The following is a 16,150-nucleotide window of genomic DNA, read 5'->3' on the forward strand; positions in this document are numbered from 1 at the left end:
GCAGAAAGTGGAAATACACAAACAGGAAACAAGAATTCATGTGCTGAGAGGTAAAAACAAGTACATTTTATAGAAAATCTTGGCTAAATATTTGTGGTGAAGGTCCTTGTATTCACTAAAAGTTGACTCATATTCCACCGAAGAGAATATAATATGACTTCTGTTTGGAAGTCTGGACACCGACGATGATCTCAGGGATGATTCAGACGTTTTCCCCCGCATGACATCAGTAAAACTCCGTAGGAAACAGTGTTTTGCTGTGTGTTTTTTCCCCAGCGAGTACAGAAACCGCGTGAGAAAGCTCCCTCATACTCTGTGTTGCATGTGGAGGCAGAACAGGTGAAGGGTTACAGGAGCGAGTGCCACATCAGCAGGTTTGACCACATGAGACTTTACTACAGCTCCTGCCATTTGTCAACGTGACCCAGTAGAGCCAGACACGCTCATAAACTACATGTGGCTAAAGGCCTCAAACACTCCCTAAACGAGGTCAATGGATGGTAGTGAGATCCGTTCAGTCACACGGAGAAAGAAAGAGGACCAGTTCCTCCGCTTTTAACTCTTTCATGACCTCAGGAGCCACATGTGAGGCAATCGGTGGCTTTTTTTTAGTTTCATTCTTATCAAAGAATCCTCCTTCCTCTTGCAGTCGACCGATTCAACCGGTTTGTGGTTTAATGTCATTCTTCAGTTATCTTGGCTGGATTACGGCACAAGGGTTTGTTGTGACACATCCTGTGTCATCAATCCTCCTTTACACCTCCGCCCTGCACCAATTAACCTAAAAAAACTGCGAGGCAGTAATAGTAATATCACCATCTGACTGCATTTAAATCGCTGTAACTAAGTAGTTTTTTGTGTGATGGAGAAAGCGCCCTGTAGTTTGCAGATTCTTTACCCCATGGTCTAGTTAAAACTGAGCCCAAAAGCCAGTTGCACTCCTCGTCGAGGTATTTCTGTACTCCTCTCCTGGATTTTCACCCAGCGTGACCCTCAGCCCACTCCGGCTGAGTGAATCATCGCGCTGGTCTTCAGCAGATATGCTCCGCAGAGGATCTCCGAGCAGCTGAGCTCATTACTGAGGTCACGGGCTGCAGATTAGGAAGACAGATTTACTACCAGAAAGTGGGACGACCGCGTGTTCACCGTGCCTCACTGTCTTTCATGTGAGACCACATGAAAACCAGAGGAGTTCATATTTATTCTGACAACGCATTATGGAATCAAATGACCATACAGCACATATATCCTCATAACTATAAAGGAAATATACAGCTGAGCTTCTCTGAGGGAGAGACGATAACAGGTGCTTGAGACAGTTTTTGACAAAGTGCCTGCGTTTGGACTTTGCTTGCATTATCAAAGACAAAGTGTACTCTGTCCGTGTTGCCTCAGAGCGCAGTGTTCCCCTTTTTCTTCTTCTTCCTCTTATTGACCAACGATGCATTCAAATACTTCCGCCCGCAGAGGTTCAAGAGTGAAAACCTACTCGCCGTTTCGCACACATGATGATAAGAACGTGTGTGAGGAGCAGTGTAGACATTCAAAATGAGGATGTTTTGGGAAAAGTGGGGGCATCCGTCTGCTCCTCACTTCCACAAAAAGGTTTCACATGCTTCTTTACAACTGAGGTTAGAATTCAGTCAAGGTGGTGTTGAGGTGTGTGTGCGTGTGTGTGTGTGTTTGTGTAGTGAGTCATTTCGTAGTAACCGAGAAGTGGGCGGAGGTGTCTTTGTGTTGACATTCTGCAGAAAGAGGAAACCATCTCGCTTCTGAGAACGAGGTAGAGATAAGAGGAACTAACGCTCAGCTGCAACAGACATCAGACAGAGAGGTGTGCGAGACAAGATGTCATGAGTCAAAGGGTTTTTTTTTGTTGTTCTTTTAAAAGACTTTGTGTTAAAGTTGTCTCTGAACCTTCTGAATCCACCAGAGAGCCTTTTTTTTTTTTTTTTTTATTCCTCTTTGCTTTTTAGCTCAACAGCGTCCCCTGCTGTCACTTCAGCAGACAAAACTCTGGACTGTGTTGGAAACAGGACACATATTGAGTGATTTATATCTGATACTAAGAGATCAAGAGGCTCCTAAAGCACAGCTTCTAGTGGATGTCACTGTTAGCGATGTTAGAGGTAAAACACTCAGCGGAAGGCCTGTCCCCAGAATATCCTGACGCTGGAAATGTCAAAACCTGATGTCAGGCTGTCAGGGCGCTCTGTTGGAGATGTGTGTTCACAGGTCACATGACGACCAGCTGTGTTGACACAGGTCATGACGACCGAGTGTTGAGTCGGAGCCAAGATGACTTGAACTTTTTCAGTGTGTCAGATCTTGCCGTCCATACAAAACGCACTTTTTTAAGGAAACCACAGGAGTTGGACACACACAGGACAGCTTCATGGTCGACATTCATCTCAGCCTGGTGTTAAAAAAACAGTGATTTCATACTTTGCAGAATAACTACTACTGGGACGATTTTACGATCAGGTTGCACTTCAGTAACATTGTTACTGCATCGTCACACAATGACAGTGTGACAATTAACAAAGACTACTAATTACCTAAATAAAAGAGGAGCTGGAGGAGGTCAGGACCAAGGTGTCTTAAGTGTCATAAAATGGATTCATGTTTCAGAAAAAGAAGTTTACATTTAAGTTTTTTGTCATTTTTACTGTGATGGAGGAGAATAAATGGACATCCAATGAAATATTTAATAATCGATCTTATGCTGATATTTTTAATCACTGATTAATGAAACCTGCAGTGTTTGACTTTAATTGTTCTCTTGCATCGATCACCTATTGACTCAAATCCTTTGCATTTTAATGTTTGACATATGCAGACAAATGTAGAGTTTTAGTACGAGTCACAAGGATCAAGATCTGGAGACACATCCTGTCCTGATGAAGGCCTTTAATGGCCTTTAATGGCTGAAATGTTTTACTGTTGTCATGATTGATCAGCCAAGATAAATTCAAGGATTTTGAATGTAATACTCTTGAATGCATCAAACTTTTTCACTGATTCTATAGAGCCACATGTTGCAGAAGCAGAAGTAAAAGCACAAACGTTATTTGGTTCAGAAGGAAAAGTTTCTTCAACGGACCCTGGGATCAACCAAACATGTTACTGTAGGGTTAACGGATTTTTTAAAATCTTATTTTAATTAAACTGTCAGATGTTTAGTTAAAATAAGAAGTCTTAGTCGACATGTTTAAGTTTCTCTGGGCAGTTAGAGATGTTAGATTGACTTAGATCTATTATCATCATTATACACAACTCAAAATTAATTAGGGATATTGGGATATGGGTTCATATATGCATGTGCATGGATGGATATGCAATAAAAAGTCAAATGAAACGTGCATACTGAAATATCCCTGACTCATTTTGAGAAGTGTAGTGTAATACCTTTAGTGCTGAGACCAAAGCGGTTCTTTTAATCAATTTAATCTACATCATTTAATAAAATAGGTAAATAATAATAACCCAACTGAACTGTGCACACGGGCCACACATCAGCCAGAATTTTAGGACATTTTATTGGAAATTCAATAATAGCCATGTAAATAAAACTAAAACTAGTTTAGATGAGAAAATGTTTTTCCTGTCAAAGTGGACTTTCTGTTGTTACATTCCAGGCCAGTAGGTGGCAGTATTTCACCTTTCAAACGGCAAGAAAGGGAAAAGAAGAAGAAACTTTAGTAAACTGACATGAGTCCTGATATTAATGTTCATGAGTGACTTCTGTAACATATTGATCGTTTATAAATGTCCCAGTTTCGCTTCTCTGCTCAGCTCTGACACATGTGGCGCAGCGGAAGTGCACTTTTTATTTTTATAGCTGTTTATGCTTATTACGCCACTTTTTACTTCGAGCAGAGAGAAGTGGGAGGCAGGTTGGTTTCAGTCCCACTTCCTACGTTGTTTTATGCTGTTTACAAGCTTCATTATTAGAAGGTAGGTCAGATCGATTTATCTGAATTGTTAACGTTAAAATACCGACTGCACCCCGGCGATTTTTCGAGTCGTCAGACTTTTCAACCAGACTCCATTCAAAAAACTGATGTTTTATGGAAAGGGAGGTATTTTTTTAACGCTAAAAATTATATTTACTCAATCACTATAGCTTTTCTGATTGACTTCGATGTGGAGATACAATCGGCTTACATGTCACTTACTAATTAGCCCCTGTGTCGGTGTAATTGCTAAACAAATTTATGCTAGCTAGCTAACGTAGGTCAACTCTTGTGATACCCTGTCAAAGTAATTTGGGTTTTATTTTGACAGATTTAACTGAACTTAAAGCAGCTGATGTCTAACTGTGCACACCATGGACACGACATTTGTTGCTGGACGTGATTAGTACCAGAGAATGCTTCCAATGTTGTCTTTGAGACAAGCTAATTTAGCTAATGCTACTTATGCTAATGTGTTCAACAAGTTGTTACATTTGGGGAACAGCAAATCAGCTCAAACATGGAAATAACTACCTTAATAATGCTAAACATTTGTATTAGTTATCGGCATCATCTAATTATCTTTTCCATCGTCACATAGATACAAAACTTTATTGTGAAACAGATGTGTATTCATTATAGATGATGACAGAAGTATTGAGATCCTCTACATAATTAAATATTTCACTAAAATGATCCCAGTCTTGAATTTATAAGTAGTGAATAAGTACAGAAATATTTGTTGTAAATATTTGTCATATTAACCACAGACGATTAGTCGATGACATGTTTTGCATCTGAATGTGTCTACAGTCTCATTTATTTGTATAGATTATAGGGATGTAACATAATGTACTCCCTGATTGTGTATCTGATCTTCTGTATATTTACCTTCAGGCTCAACAGAATGTCCTCTCTTCCCCGTCTTGTCATCTGGGAGTCAGAGGGACTGGTAGCCTACCTTCACCCCCGGCCCTGGACCCCAGGCTCCGTTATCCTGGAGAGCAGCCCCCCTGGCAGGCCGGGTGGCAGCATCTTCCACCTGGAGAAGCAGCAGTTTTTATCCTGGCTGTTGGGGGCGAGAGCCGTCTCAGAGCTGCTGTGTGACAGGCTGGCAGTGCGGAGGTGCGCGCTGGTCAGCAGACCCCACAGAGACAGACCTGCCCAGGTGAGGTGTTTGGATAGACTGATTGGCTGTGCGGCACGACCTCTGCACGGAGAGTGTGTAACTAGTGTTTCACTATGAGAGTTTTCCCCTCGTGTGCAAAACAGTTATTTTATAAGCACTTGTATCTGCAGCTGCCATGAGTCTTACACACATAGGTGCTTTATCAAAACCTCATAGGAGATGTAGTTGTTGATAATAATATGCATTCCTCTCAAAGTAAAAAATGTGTTCAATTATAGCAGGAAATTGCAAAAGGATAACTGATTTTTTTTAAGCATTTGCTGAAGTAATTAAAAAGCAAGGAAGTACATTGACACCCACACAAAGTCCATCATGAATTGCTGTCCTTCAAAATCATCCGGTTTCGCTGCAGTTTAGCTGCGGCCAAGCTGCTTCTCACAGAGCAACCACAGTAAATTTAGCGTGCAACTGAACGTGACTCTGTAAGGTACTAAAAAAAAGTTTAGCGAAACTCTCTGAACCACAACTAAGCTAGTCAGCCACTCACAGGTGTGTAAAACAGCAAATGAAAAAGCTTTGATTGACTGGCTTTAGATTGAATCGCTCCTGTGTTCACCTCAATCAGAGTCTGAGTACCTAAATATACATTTCTTTCAGATCCTTGTCCTCCCTCTACATGGTCTGGATGCAGAGTGGCGCCCTCACCTGGCAGGAGACGAGGAGCACAACGCCCACGACCCAGGTTACTGCACCTCCAGGACTGCTCACAGGTGGAGTGACTCTAGCCTGACTGAGATCCAGACCAAGATCAGAGCCAAGCTCCCGTCGCCTGATGCTCCGCCCGATCTGACTTTCCTTGGGGACGATCCGGCTCACTCGGGCTTGTTTTCACGCATCGTCCGTGGGGAGGAGCAGCAGTGGCGGCTGTGGGACGACAAGTCTCACGTGGCCTTTCTCACTCCCTTTCCCAACTCCCCTGGCTTTACTGTGCTGGTCCCACGTCGACCTTTGACCTCTGATATATTCAGACTAGAAAAAGGGGACTATGAGCAGCTGGTGCTCGCAGCCTGGGAGGTGTCGAGGCTTCTTGAGGAGGGGCTGGGTTCCTGGGGGACGGGACTTATTTTTGAGGGTTTTGAGATCGACTACGCTCACGCCAAGTTGATACCTCTGTTTCTGCCTCCATCATCAGAGACAGGTGGTGACGCCATTAAGCCATCAGCTCCCCAGTTTTACCCCACTTACCCTGGATATGTGAGCTCAGAAGATGGACCTGAAGCCAGCCTGGAAAGTCTGAAGGAACTACACATCAAAATGACTCGGACATGATGCTGTTAGCTGCGGTGTCATTCCGATTTGCTTGCTAAGCACTAATTCCTCTCACCTTCGCCTTAAGATGTGTCTAAAATAATTGCAGCACCTTAATTAAAAATGTAAGTATTTAAAATCAAAGTATGAAATTCAAAAACAGATAATTCAGCACTTCACGTTTTAGACACGTGTCTGTAAAATGACACAAAAACTAAGAAACATTCCATTTATTACGTTTTGATCGGAATAAAGATTTTTATATGTTTGTCTTTGTCAGTGGTCGTTCATCATACATGGACATTTTTATGCACACATTGTTATTTAGAAAATGAAAAAGCTGCATATCCGTTCTGAAAAAATCATTTGCATCATTTTAAACCACAAGAAATGTTTTATTTTTATAACTTTTTATCATTCTGAGAGTTTAACTTATATCATTATTCTTATAATTCTCCCAAACAACTCTTATTAAGGGAGTTGTTACTTAAACCGTCACACAGTCATACACTACTTATTTGTGTTCCACCATTAATTACACTGTGTTATGTATTTAGTTTGTTAACCACTTGCATAATGTCCATGCCCGCTCATTACGCTGTCGCTAATTGGCCCCACAGTGCATTCCTGATTGTGAGGCTAAATTAATGACCGGCTAAGTCCTTAATCAGTGCTCCGTAAAGCAGCTTCTGCCCCAGGCTGTCATTAAAACGGACAAAAAGATGTTTAAGTGTTAACGAGAAGGGTTTTCTGATACAGGTTTGCCAGAGAAGATGTGGAGAATGAACCCGCCTGTTACAGGAATGATGTAGCTCGGTTCAAATCACTTTAATATAATTTATGAAAACATTTTTTGAGATGGAAAGACCCAAAACCTAAACAGTTAAAACCTTGACATCTTGTGGGTTCTTGGAGAAACTCCGTCCGCAGCACCTGCCCTCCACGCGCTCCATCTTGGTGATGTAGAGGAGCGGCTCGATGCTGCAGCTCAGATCCATGATGGAGAACACGCTGATGCTGATCTGGCAGCGGAACACGATGAACGAGTAGTACGACACGAAGGGCATGAGAGCCACGGGCGGCAGGTAGTTGGCCACGATGATGGCCAGGATGATCAGCACCATCTTGAAGGCCTTCTTCTTCACCGGGTGCATCTCCTCCTTCCCCGCCACAGAGCGCCTGAGGACCCAGATGACGGAGATGTTGCAGAAGACCATGACCGCGAAGGAGAAGAGGATGACGCCGCTGAAGACCTCGTTGACGCTCATGACTCCCAGGGTGCACTTGGTGAGGCCGTAAGCCAGGATGAGGCCCCAGACCACCACGGAAATGCCAATCCGGATCTTATTGTCTCGAATACCGGTGAAGAGAACCGGGTGGACCACTGCTATGTAGCGGTCCAGGCAGATACACACCTGGAACAGCAGATCAGGGTTAGGAATATCACGTTACAGTATGCTTGGATGCACTTTCATGGCTTTAGAAGGGTTAGGGTTAGGATTAGGGTTATCTGTTAGGGTTAGGATTAGGGTTATCTGTTAGGGTTAGGATTAGGGTTATCTGTTTGGGTTAGGGTTAGGATTAGGGTTATCTGTTTTTGTCTGCAGACTGTTGAATCAAAATTACAGAACTAGAACTTAAATTCTATTCAAGAGCTCTCCAGTGATTAAGATCCTCCAGACAGTGACCTACCGGTCTTACTGAAAATGGACTTTCATGTGTACGTTTGAGAAAATGTTCTGCATTCATGAGACCAATGATCAGGCTCACATCTTTTAAATACTCAACCTCAGTGCTCCACAAAACAGAAATGTCATTTCTGAAATAAAAATTAACACAAACGAGCAGAAAATTAGAATAAAGTGAGATGGAAGTTGTACTTTTTCAGTGTCTCTTCCACTTCATTGTATTAAAAGCAATCTATCTGATATAGTTTATATACATTAGAGCCCAGCCACATGTATTACGCTTCACCAAACTGTGTATTATTACAAGCAACAAACTGACAAGTTGTAGGTTTCTTAATATCAAATACAGCAGTTCTTATAGACTTACGGACTTGTTTCATCATTATTATCATTTCATATCTCACTTTTCTGATGTAGAGAAAGGAGATAGATTAGACTCACCAGAAAGAGCGGCGCTACGTCTTTGATCCCATACGCGAACCTCTGCGAGTACCAAATCTGACTGTCATCCAGCAGAAGCCGGTTGGTCATCTCGATGGGCGTCATGAGGCAGAAGTAGGCGTCCAGGATGGCCAGGTTGAAGATGAAGATGTCAGAGGTGGATGAGTCGCTTTTCCTGGTGGCGATCTGCCAGATGACCAGGACGTTGCAGGGCGTGCCCACCGCCAGGTTGAACACCTTGACCCCAAAGTAGAAAACGAAGCCGTAAGGGGCCACGGCACACACGGGGAACTGGAACCACGGTGGAGTTCCACGTGGGCCAGCGGGGGTGGTAAAGTTCATGGTGGGGTCGATGGTGGGATTCAGGGTGGTGTTGAACATCGTGGGGAAGAAGTCCTGTGATGCTGCAAGGAGAGAGAAAGGAGAGTGAAGGGTTAGTTTGAATAAACTGAAGTTGAGTCCTTCCACAATACTGAGAAGAAGCTCAAAATCAGATCTCTTTAAATCGAATCCACCTCCCGTCTTTCTGTGCTCTGATGGCAATCTGAGACTTTAGAATTAAGACCATAGGAAGCAGGACTGGCAGCCTACCATGCAAGCTTTTTTCTGCCAGTGGGTAACTAGATACCTGAAAAGGTTAAATTACACCAGTAGATAAGCAGTTGAATGCACAAGGCCTGTACAGTGGAACCATCAATCCATCTTACCTCCAAACGGTCAAAGTGTCCTGCGGTCCTGTTCTTCACTTACTGCAGAACTTTCCTGCATGTAGCACCAGATCACTGAGCCCGGGTTCTTATAATCGACTCTGCATGATGCCATGGTTGGATTGGACCTATCCGAAGAACGACGCTACCTCTGCCTGTTGTCGCGTTGACCCAATCAGCGATTAGGCCGTCGTGCAAAATAGTGGCTGAGGCGTCTTCGGTGATTGGATAGTTGGATACGTACAGAGAGGGGTGTGTTAAGGTTGAGTTGTGCAGTTGTTAATGGCTTTCTTGTCATAATTTCTTGGCTTTGAGTCATGTGTGATCTGCTTTTGCCTCCAGGGCTCTCTGATTGTTCAACAGCCTGCCTGAACAAAGTGGTGCTGCTGTGTACCGTCCTTTAAAATCGTCCTTTTGTGTGCCAAGAATGTGCCGGAGTTCCCAGTTGGTGCATTATTATGACATCAGTCGTACAGTTTCCCCAAGATGCCTGCCTGCGGATGCCTTTCTCATTTTTCTCATTTACGGTTCATGTCAGGGCGTAAAACAGTAATCCGATCCCAGCTCTGCTCCTATGGGGATCATTTTTATCTACAGCAGCACTGCAGCTGAACATTAGTTCTCACTGATGCAACTGTACAGTAAACAGGTGATGCAAGGTGAGCAGAAATGAGAAATCTAATGCAAGCTGTTACTAATGTGTCCAGGACTGTGCTGAGAAAAAAATAGGAAACCCTGTTTGGAAAACAGGCTTGCAAAGTCACGACAAACACCCACGCACATCAATAACGCTGTTTCATAAAATGTTTCATTACGCAACCACTGCTGGGAGTCAACACTGGGAGCCGTTCCTGCAGAGTTGAAGATATTATTACTGTATATATGTTATAACTAGTAAGAAATCAAGCCCAGATGATGTCATCAGGGGGATCTCCGATGGGGCTTGAGATGGTTTGACAGGTCAACAAACTGAGGACGGGGCTGTTGAAAGATTCGGGTGTTTACAAGACATACAGAGACTAGTTCAGGCTGCAAAATGTAACGTAAAACTGAAATATATGAGCCAGTGTTTTTGAAGCATGAAGGGTAACGACACCAATTTGACACATTAAAGTCTGTCAGCTTGTCTTGTGGGACCTCTGATGCATACGTCTAAAAAGTAGTAAAAAGTATTTTGTGGCTCACGTTTAATCAGATAAATTGCCGCTAATGTTTCTCCGTGCTGCTCAAAGTTGCATTGTGGGCGATGTAGGACCCAGGTTTTTTGAGAAGCAGCGCACTGGTTGAGCGTTGTACTCTTGGAGTCATTATGGACGGTTTAAAATGTAATGATTAAAATTGATACAGCAGAACCCGAAATATCACCTTTTTTTATTCCCTCTTAAAACCCAGCCCCTACGTTTCCCACAATGCAACTAAGAGGGTTGTGCACATTCACGTCCCGCAAGAGGCGGCTGGAAGTTCAGCCCTTAAAGTCCTAAATGATGAAGTAGCTCACGTGCATTTCTTCCATATTCTTCTATATTACCTTTAGCAGTAACAAAGATATACCAGGTGTTACTCGTAACATTTTGTCTGGCCAACGAGGGCTCCAGTGTGATCGAATCCCTCTGAGCAACTTTATAATCCAGCCAGTAATAAATCAATAATTCTAAATCCAACACTCAGTGGCGCCCCCAGAACATTTTCATAGGGGGGGCCGATGGGGCCAGTGAAAATCTTAGAGTGGCACACCAAAATGGTCCTTCTTGCGGCAACTCAGATTCAGCTCCAGTCTGTAGCTGTGTATTGTGTTCCCCTTGACTCTTTTTCATTAAAAAGACAATATGCATCCAACACATTTACCTCAAGTTTGAGAAACACACAAACATTTCATAAAAACACAAAAATGTTGTTGATTCTTCTTCTGCTTCATGTGCCGTAAAACTGCACGCCTTTCAGCAAATTAGCACCCCCACAGGTGGAGATTTAAATTACAGTTCCCTATTGAGCCAGCGCCTCAGTCAGTCAGGGAAATTGGTGGGAGCACTGGGGGGCCAGTGGGGTGGCCAGCAATTTTCCAGGGGTGGCCATGGCCCTCCCTGCCCCCCCCACCATTGCCAACACTGAATGTCTTCACTCATACTTAATCTATTTTCTGTGTTGAAAACACTCATTGTTGTAGTTAGCATGATTGTTGGCTGTCCACTGGCAAATCCCACCATGCCTTGGGTGAAGTCTGTCGATCAATCAGAGGCAGAAGTTGTGAGGGTCGTTTCAAGAAAACAGTGGGGTCCATAATGACGCTGCTACATATGAAACATCACACACCCTCTTCCAGAATTTCACTTCCTATATGCAGACGATGCTGTCCTTAAACCAATGTTTACTTTTATCGCTCAATGAAACAGAGAACACATTTACATGCATCCACAAATACATTCAAAATGGAAGCAGTTGTGTCAACATCTTTTTTGGCCGTGGTTATTCAAATGTACTGCATCACCGTGAATAGAATGGTTTGATCAGGAGGTTGTCTGTGTTCATCCACACAGCACTGATCTCCTGCTGAATCCTGGTGCTCCTGCGTGGTGAACAACACCAATTTCTAAAAGGTAAAGTGATTCTTAATGTCAAATTACCATGTCAATATTTTCCTGGACGAATACCCTATTTTGGGGGGTAAAATCATAATCAAAGGGCAGTATCTCTGCATTGAAGTAACATTTAAGTTTATTTGAGTCTAAATCTCTTGATGTAGTCCGTAACATACTGTAAATTATTGTAATAACAAGGCATCTTTCTGATTCCAGTGTGAATGCCTCCTGTTCGTCAGCTTACCATTCAAAACTATAAACAAGTTATTTAATTCACTAAAGATCAAATACAAGACAGCTACTTGTTTGGATTCCAAAACTAATTAGTCACATCATGTCAGGAATAAATGTACAATGTTTTCTTTTCCTTTCAGATGTTTTATTTTTTACATAGTTGTGCAAATAGCTAATGAGGCTCCCATCACCCATAATAAGATTATAAGATAAGACTGTGAACGTGTAAATGATTGCAGCATGTACACATATATTTTAGGACATTTAAAAAGCACTTGAAACTTGTTCACACCAGAAACTTGTTAACAGAACTGCATTATCAAAGCATCATTAGTTTGTTATAGTTGTTAAAAAAGCAGCAGAGTTTAAACAACGTACCTATCATGTCAGTTTTGCCCTTTACTAAGCTTTTTTGTTGCTTTATTGAGGTAAATTGATACTTTACAATGCATTTATTAGCAGTTAACTACACACTTAATTAATAGTTAACGATGCTTTTTGCATATTGGCTTATTTAGGTTAATAATTTGTTTTTTCTGTCTTTATTTTCAGCTGTACTATCTACTACAGGCAAAAGCCCTTAAACTTAAACTCAAATGAAATGTAACTTAGAGCATAATGATGGATTTTATAACTTTATCAGGCAATGCTCTCACTTTAGATCCGGTAGCTGCAAAAATCATAGTTCACTGGTTAGAAATAATAAGTATGTATTGATCCAAATAACATAATGAATAATGCTGAATAAAGGTTTAACAATGACACGATAAGTCATTCAAACTCTAACCCTGTAAAGCCTGACCCATCAAAACACTGTCAGAAAATTCCAATTTTTTGGAACTGAGATGTTTATAAAACCTTTTAACGAAATCAGTTCAAAATATTTTTCTATATCATTTTGTTTATGAGATATTTTTTGTATCACATTTGATACATTGGGCATTTTTGGCAACTTTTTTCTCACAACAATGTTGATTTGAGATACAAATCAAATTGTGCAAATAACATTTTGAAAATATAGAACATCTTAGGCAGTTTCTCTCATTGTTCTTTTCAACTTCTCACAGCCTTTTTCTTTTACTTTGTGGTCGGCACAAAAACAGTTTCTGTCCTTGTTCAGGCAAAGATGCACCTTACACCTTCACAGTAGACATGTGAGATGTGTTTGCTGGTGCAGTGCTTGTAAAATAGTGTGTGGATGTATTGTGGTAGGATTGATGTAGATTACATCACAGAAATGTGACATGACCATTCATACCAATACCTGCAGTATCGAATTTGATGCACATTTTTAACAAAGTTTAACTGTAATATAAAAAATGAATCATTAAGTAATTATGCATTGATTCAATACAGAATGTATTTAATTGAAAAAATGAGTAACAATATAAATGTTACTGTAACTTCTTGAAAATTAGCAAAGATTTTCCTGCCAGAAGTGTGAGAACGATTTAATGACAGCGGCCATTTTGAAAAAGCCAACAAAAAGTCCTTCCACTGCCTGCAGTGGAATGATTATCCACTAGTGGGCAGAATACATGTATCAGGTGATATACAACAGGTTTTTAAGGAAAGTATTGATTATGTTGATAAGATAGAGGTCTCAGAAACTTAGATATCATATATGATACAAATGGTCATATAGGGCTAAGTGTGTTTTTAATGCTGTTATGAATGTTTACGAGGACCTCAGAAGGCTTTTATTAACAATCTTTAACAGTCTAGAAGTTTGTGCTTCTAAGTGTCACATAATATATCAATGAGTCTGTGCATGATGTTGTTATTAAAACTTGGTCTTATTAACAAGGTGCAATATAAGAAGTGTCTTACAAGGACTGACAAGCGCCTTATTAACCTGTAATTAACATAGTTAGCTTAATAAAAGGACTCTAATACAAAGCAATACCACATGTGAAAACATCAAAATATCAAAATATTCAATGCAGTTTAACACATTTAAGCAACATAAATTGTTGAAGAGACTTTTCATGGTATTTAGTTCTTCCCTGAGATTGAGATTGAAGTGTTTTGATTTCATACTGACAGATATGATATGAGCATCCACCCAGTAAAGGCAATCGTGAACTGTGGTTTCATTATTGGGCAGCTCACACAGGATTGGGTTACCTGAGCCAATGAGAAGCTGGACATATCAGAGATTATGGTAACAATAGAGATGCAAATGAGCGCCATCAGAGTGAATTTGCATCATCTTTACAAGCTAGACAGACTGTGCAAAAGACTACCTGGCACGACATGGATGTAATATGCAAACTAAGTGTCATGTTCGTGGAAATATTTTCATCTGTGGCAGCAGACAAAATTGTGGGATTTAAATTGTTGGATGTGAAAAGTTAGAAACCTGTCAGAGTCAAAGAATCCCTTTTCTTTTGATAGATATTCATCGTAGACGACATACACAGCAACTCGACATCAGCTCAGCCGCAGTGATGGAAGGCTTCAGGAGGAACAACACAATAGATATGCTCGGTGATCTCGTCTGGTACCTCCTGCCCACCGTGGTCACCGTGCCACCGCTTGGGCTACCCGCCAATGCTCTGGTCGTACGCCTCCTGCTGGGTAAACCCGGCATCTGCTCCACCTCGGAGATCTTCACGCTCAACCTGGCTCTATTCGACATGCTGTTCTGCTTCTTTCTCATTGTCGAGTACATCCGTTTCCTGTACCAAAGAACGCCAGAGGCGAGTACGTTTGTGGTTTGGGGTTTGAATCAAGCAGGGGGGCCAATGTTGCTCTGCATGTTGGCTTTGGACAGCTACGTGGCCGTCTGCCATCCTCTGGTCTTCCTTCGGCTCAAAGATCCTAAACTGCGGTTGTCGTTGTGCTCGGTGGTGACGGCCGTGACTGCTGCTACTTGCGGTCTGGTGAAGGTCAATGCAAAAGGCAAGTGGAATGTGATACTGGCGCTCCTGTTCTGTATCATTGTGATCATATCAACCTGCAACATCCTGATTCTCAAGTCCCTCCGCCAGTCGGGGCCAAACAGGAAGGAGGTCCATCCGATGAAAAAGCGAGCGTTCAAGATAGTGATGACTGCGTTCGTGCTGGTCAACTTCCACTACCTCCCTCCGTTCACAGAGTACCTGCTCAGGGGGTTAGGTCCAAAATTTTTCCGCCCCTTCTCAGTCTTAACCGGTGTCACCTACATGATCCTCTCCATGGGCAGCGTCCTTCAGCCTCTGAGTTATCTGGTCCGGACCAAACAGCTGTCCAAGATGAGACGTCACTGTGGCTCGACCGCCGAGGCAAAAGCTGGGGCAACAGTTTAGAGCAGCAAGGGAAGACCTGGGGCCTCATGACGGAAACCTTTCCTTACTACTCGTCCTGTACTGCTGTCTGAACTGTAGTTTCAAAGATAGTACGAATCCTACTCCCCTATTCCAGAAGCAGTTTCCTTAACCCATGGCTGTGTCCTGTGTCCTATCTTACGTTAAGGAAAACCACTTCAAGCATTATGAATTTGGAAAGGTTCCACCCAATTCGGAGGCGGCTGCAGACTCACTTCTTATAGGCATGGAAAGGAAAGATACCAGGCACTTACGCACAGGATTACCAACAAATGTGAGGTCGTTCAAACATTAGACACTCAACTTGCATTAGTTGAAGAGCTCTTTTGGAATGAGCTGATGGCATCACGTTGCAGCGCTGTGCATTGAGCTGTAAAAGAAGCTGGTATCGCGAAATGTAGAAGTGTAGCCTGTAGGGGGGAAAAGGCATTAAAACCTTATTTTGGGGCACAGTCACCAAACTATTCAAGTGTGTTTTATCAGATTTGACTAGCGAATCTATAGGTGCCAAGATGGCTGACAGGTGGCAAGACATACCTGCAAACAACAACTTGCACCTGAACTAGCACAAGTAAGTAAGTATCATAATAAATTGCACACTGGCGGCACATTCAAGAAGTTTAGAAGTTAGATCTTCATGGATGAAAGACACGGCATGCCCACAATTCACACAAGGTATCACGGAGCCGAGGAATAAGGTGGATAACCGTCAACCACATTGTGTGACTTGTCAATGGCTCACTGAATATTAGGGACAAGACAGATGTTCGATTTCAGCTCGTGGAGGACAGGATTATTGTGTA

The 16,150-nt window shown here is 42.2% G+C and overlaps 2 protein-coding genes across 4 annotated transcripts; one reads left to right on the top strand and one right to left on the bottom strand.

Annotated features, from left to right (window-relative positions):
* Positions 1 to 3,679: 3,679 nt before the first annotated feature.
* Positions 3,680 to 6,661, top strand: LOC115596328 (uncharacterized). Of its 2 annotated transcripts, none has more exons than XM_030441309.1 (3): positions 3,680 to 3,957; positions 4,854 to 5,124; positions 5,743 to 6,661. In XM_030441309.1, exons 1-3 carry the CDS (start codon positions 3,848 to 3,850, stop codon positions 6,412 to 6,414), a joined length of 1,053 nt encoding a protein of 350 aa, XP_030297169.1. In that variant the 5' UTR covers positions 3,680 to 3,847; the 3' UTR covers positions 6,415 to 6,661. The 2 variants fall into 2 exon arrangements, with proteins under 2 accessions (XP_030297169.1, XP_030297263.1); XM_030441403.1 differs by having other exon boundaries at positions 3,680 to 3,896.
* A 13-nt stretch (positions 6,662 to 6,674) lies between these two features.
* On the bottom strand, positions 6,675 to 9,337 carry LOC115596408 (G-protein coupled receptor 4). Of its 2 annotated transcripts, XM_030441610.1 has the most exons (3): positions 9,230 to 9,329; positions 8,523 to 8,926; positions 6,675 to 7,808 (listed from the first exon to the last, which is right to left on the bottom strand). In XM_030441610.1, the coding sequence occupies exons 2-3, from the start codon at positions 8,901 to 8,903 to the stop codon at positions 7,269 to 7,271; spliced, it is 921 nt and encodes a 306-aa protein (XP_030297470.1). In that variant the 5' UTR covers positions 8,904 to 8,926; positions 9,230 to 9,329; the 3' UTR covers positions 6,675 to 7,268. The 2 variants fall into 2 exon arrangements, with proteins under 2 accessions (XP_030297470.1, XP_030297380.1); XM_030441520.1 differs by having other exon boundaries at positions 8,523 to 9,337.
* Positions 9,338 to 16,150: the final 6,813 nt, after the last annotated feature.

Source organism: Sparus aurata, chromosome 1 (assembly GCF_900880675.1).
Source record: "Sparus aurata chromosome 1, fSpaAur1.1, whole genome shotgun sequence".
In the NCBI taxonomy this organism is placed as follows: Eukaryota; Metazoa; Chordata; class Actinopteri; order Spariformes; family Sparidae; genus Sparus; species Sparus aurata.

What these genes read in the sequence shown, in the direction of transcription:
- LOC115596328 (XM_030441309.1), top strand. Translation starts at nt 3,848, where the DNA reads ATGCTTATTACGCCACTTTTTACTTCGAGCAGAGAGAAGTGGGAGGCA. An exon ending in ACAAGCTTCATTATTAGAAG is followed by an intron (nt 3,958 to 4,853) that starts GTAGGTCAGATC and finishes ATTTACCTTCAG; the next exon opens with GCTCAACAGAATGTCCTCTC. An exon ending in ACAGAGACAGACCTGCCCAG is followed by an intron (nt 5,125 to 5,742) that starts GTGAGGTGTTTG and finishes CATTTCTTTCAG; the next exon opens with ATCCTTGTCCTCCCTCTACA.
- LOC115596408 (XM_030441520.1), bottom strand. Translation starts at nt 8,903, where the DNA reads ATGTTCAACACCACCCTGAATCCCACCATCGACCCCACCATGAACTTT. An exon ending in ACGTAGCGCCGCTCTTTCTG is followed by an intron (nt 7,809 to 8,522) that starts GTGAGTCTAATC and finishes CTGCTGTTCCAG; the next exon opens with GTGTGTATCTGCCTGGACCG.